This window comes from Monopterus albus, unplaced genomic scaffold, assembly GCF_001952655.1.
Source record: "Monopterus albus unplaced genomic scaffold, M_albus_1.0 scaffold40.1, whole genome shotgun sequence".
In the NCBI taxonomy this organism is placed as follows: domain Eukaryota; kingdom Metazoa; phylum Chordata; class Actinopteri; order Synbranchiformes; family Synbranchidae; genus Monopterus; species Monopterus albus.
In genome coordinates this window covers 3,094,902-3,098,939 of record NW_018127920.1, presented here as the reverse complement: position 1 = coordinate 3,098,939, position 4,038 = coordinate 3,094,902, and the positions used below count along the sequence as shown (strand labels likewise).

General features: G+C 49.3%; 1 protein-coding gene across 1 annotated transcript in view; it reads right to left on the bottom strand.

Annotated features, from left to right (window-relative positions):
• Positions 1-6: 6 nt before the first annotated feature.
• LOC109959617 (CD226 antigen-like) overlaps positions 7-4,038 on the bottom strand; it is a 13,155-nt gene continuing 9,123 nt past the window's right edge. The window contains exons 4-6 of the mRNA XM_020599132.1: positions 1,219-1,563; positions 680-784; positions 7-408 (exon numbers count right to left, since the gene is read on the bottom strand). Coding sequence (XP_020454788.1) covers positions 302-408; positions 680-784; positions 1,219-1,563 — 557 coding nt within the window. The 3' untranslated portion in view covers positions 7-301. The remainder of the gene's footprint in view (positions 409-679; positions 785-1,218; positions 1,564-4,038) is intronic.

Genomic DNA, 4,038 nt, shown 5'->3' with positions numbered 1-4,038 from the left:
CAGTGAACGACTGTGGTTACATAAGCCCACTACATGTGCTAATTACTAAGCTAGCTGCTGATGCTAGGTGTAGGCCGCCTGCTGCGACTCACTGTTTCCTCTGTCTGTGCAGTGCTTCCTGGGTCACCAGCTGCTACACAACCCCACAGCATCTACACCTCCATATTGTTGGCAGAGACACATCACTAAGGCCCAATTCAGCAGGCGTCCACACTTTAGCATGCGTCACAAGACACCAAAGACAAAGGACAACATGAGCACAACATTAACACACAAACACACAAGGTAACTGCGCAGTGTCTCAGAACTGATGCTCGGTGGTGACGTTGTCATAGACATCATCATGCTGTCCGTCCAGTCCCTCCTCACTGGGTGGGGGCATTGTCATGGTAACAGCAGCTTTCCTTCCTGCAATGATTAATAGTCATCATCATGTGTTAAATCATCTGAAATCATGAAACTTATTTTCAAATGAATCATATTGTGACAAGGTGACACTGACTGATTGACTGACTGATCAATGGACAAGATCATGGTGGCAGACAGACCTTCTTAGCTCTGTGAGTGTCTGTGGACAATCTACCGCTCTGGATCCACAACCAGAGGATGAACTGTGACATGTTCCTGCCGTCCTATCTGCAGACTGAGAGAGAGTCGCTGCCTCAGAATGTTACTGTACCTGTGAGCCTCTCTCGATACAGAGACACCATGAGCAGAGTGCTGATGAAGTAGGGGGTCCACACCACAACGGAGACAATGGGTCTCAGGACAGGCAGCTTTGGCTCTGCAGCAGAAACACAAACACAGCTGGTCAGATCTGCTCTCCACTCAGTGGCTCCTCACTGGATGTCCTACAGTCACTGAGACAGACACCTCCGGCTGCACCACGACCCAGATTTCAGCAGCACTGGGCTCCACACAGGAAAGCCAGAGTCCGTAGGTGCTTCTCAAGTGATGGGCTTCCTGCAGGCTGCAGCTCAGTCCTCCTCCACTCACACATGGGTTTTCAGTCATGTCACTGCTCTGACTCAGGCTCAGGCAGAGGCCATTTTCACATTCACCTGCTGATAGGGGAGAGTTTCTCTGGGCTCACCTCAAACCTGAGTTTAATGCATGAAATGTGATGTCACAGTTCATGTGAACCCGGCCTGGTCCAACAGGCAACATACACAGGTGTGATGTGGAGACTTGAAGCCTGCGTTGCACAGACAAACTCACCTGGGTTAGAATTCAGGTGGACGATGCAGAAGGGTTCATGGTCTGCTATGATGTAAAATATTGTATCTGGGATGACACGACACTCATATGTTCCACTGTCACCAGTCGTCACATTCCTCAGAACCAAAGACACGTCTCCGTCCTTCATCTCATTGTCCTCCAGCTCCACCCGGTCCTGAAAAGACAGATGCTGGTGTTCTGGATCTGACATCCTCTTCTGGTACAGGATAACTCTTGGCTCCAGGTCAGGTCTGCTCCACACTACTGCTCTGATGTCGGTGTAGCTGGGAGCTCGACATGCCAGAGTGACGTTGTCTCCGGGTTCAGCTCTGATGAATTCTGGGACTGAAGCAGAGAAAGAGGAGGTGTTTAACATGCTTTGTATTCCACACAGCTAAAGACACGTGCTGCCTTTTGTGATGACGGGCCTGGGTAGCAGTGCTCAGGGCCTCCTCTGCCTCTTGAAGAAGAAGAAGGCCCTCAGATTAAAGCCTCGGTTAATCCTGGCTCTCTATGTGTTTGGTGCATAATGCTCCAACCAGCATGTTTTCTTTTCTCATCCATCATCTTTGTATCATTACTCTGAGATACTGTTATAAAAGTAGTCGACTTTGATTGTATTCAGAGAATCCTTGCTGTAATGTTGCTGACCAGCCACACTTGCAGACGAGGGCTCATCCCTCACGCTGTACGTCCTATATGAAAACTTAGCATAGAGCATTATGCTGAGTATGTGACCGGGTACATTAGTACCTGTACTGACAACATTGTGCCCACCATACAAGTCAGGAGGTTCCCCAACCAGAAGCCCTGGATAAACAGTCAGGTACGCCACATGCTGGGTGCTCGCTCTCACGCATTCAAACCAGACAATGAGACGGAGTACAAAGCTGTGAAGTACAGACTGAGGAAAGCCATCACAGTGGCCAAGAGGCAGTACAGAGAGAATGGCTTCTATTCTACTGCTGACTCCGGACAAATGTGGCAAGGCCTGCAGCACATCACAGACTACAGGACCACCACCAGCATCATCAATCCCACAGATGTCTTGCCAGATGACCTCAACACCTTCTACACCCACTTTGAGACCTCTAGCCACGCACAGAGAGGAGGCACACACCTAGACCACCCAACCCCCCAGCTGCCCTCCACTATTCCCTTTCTCACCTGGAAAATGGAGACTCCTACATCAGGATACTCTTCACTAACTACAGCTCCGCCTTCAACACAGTTGTCCCCCACAAACTCACCCACAAACTGTCCACACTGGGTCTACACCCCACCCTCTGTGACTGGCTCCTGGACTTTCTGACTGGCAGGCCCCAGACTGTCAGGATTGGCAACAGGACTTCAGCCAGCATTGTTACAAACACTGGCACCCCACAGGGATGTGTCCTCAGCCCCATCCTCTACCCATCCCATCCTGTTCACCCACAACTGTGTCACCTCCCACAAGGACAACATCATTCTAAAGTTCATGGATGACACCGCAGTGGTAGGTCGCATCACTGACGGGGACGAAGGAGCCTACAGGAGGGAGGTGGCCAGTCTGGTGTCATGGTGCAAGGACAATAACCTCACCCTCAACATGGACAAGACAAAGGAAATGATAGTGGACATGAGGAAGGAGAGGAGACCTCATCTGGGAGTTCAAAGTGGAGAGGGTGAGCAGCTTCAAATACCTGGGCATTCACATCAGTGAGGACTTCACTTGGACACTTAACACCACACTGCTGGTCAAGAAGGCCCAACAGTGGCTGTATGTCCTGAGGAGGCTGAGGAGGTTTGGCATGTCTGTTTATAATCAGGACTTACTCATGTAATTGCACCTGTACACTCTCAGTTTGAACATGCACAATTACATATTCATTGACAAAAACTGTTGCACATACTATTTTTGATGTAGCACATTCTCTTTATTATTAGAATCTAGCCACAGGGGTTGCAAGCCAGTGACTTCTGTGCTGGTCCCAAGCCTGGATAAATAGAGAGGGTTGTGTCAGGAAGGGCATCTGGCATAAAAACATGCCAAATTTAAACATGCAAATCACCAGTGCAAATTCCATACTGGATCGGTTGAGGCCCGGGTTAACAATGACTGCCACCAGTGCTGTTGACCTACAGGGTGCTGGCGGAAATCGGACTACTGTTGGTCGAAGAAGGAGAGGAGGTAAAAGGATTTGTAGACAGAAAGAGAAGAGGAAAGGCAGGAGTATAGGTCTGAGAATAGGGGCTCTTAATGTTGGCACAATGACAGGGAAAGGTAGAGAGTAGGTAGAGGTAGAGAGTAAGGTAGAGCTGGCAGACATGATGGAGAGAAGGAAGGTAGATATACTGTGTGTGCAGGAGACCAGGTGGAAGGGTAGCAAAGCGTGTAGCATTGGAGGGGGATACAAACTGATTTATTATGGTGTGGACAGGAAGAGAAATGGGGTAGGAGTGATCCTGAAGGAGGAGCTGGTGAGGAATGTTTTAGAGGTGAAAAGAGTGTCAGACAGGGTGATCAGTTTGAAGTTGGAAATTGAAGGGGTAATGTTGAATGTAGTCAGTGGTTATGCCCCACAAGTAGGGTGTGAGTTAGGAGAGAAGGAGAGATTCTGGAGGGAGTTAGATGAGGTGATGGAGAGTATTCCCAGAGGGGAGAGAGTGGTGATTGGGGCAGACTTCAATGGGCATGTTGGTGAGGGGAACAAAGGTGATGAGGAGGCGATGGGCAGGTTTGGTGTCAAGGGAAGGAACATAGAAGGACAGATGGTGGTGGACTTTGCTAAGAGGATGGAAATGGCTGTAGTTAACACCTATTTCCAGAAGAGAGAGGAA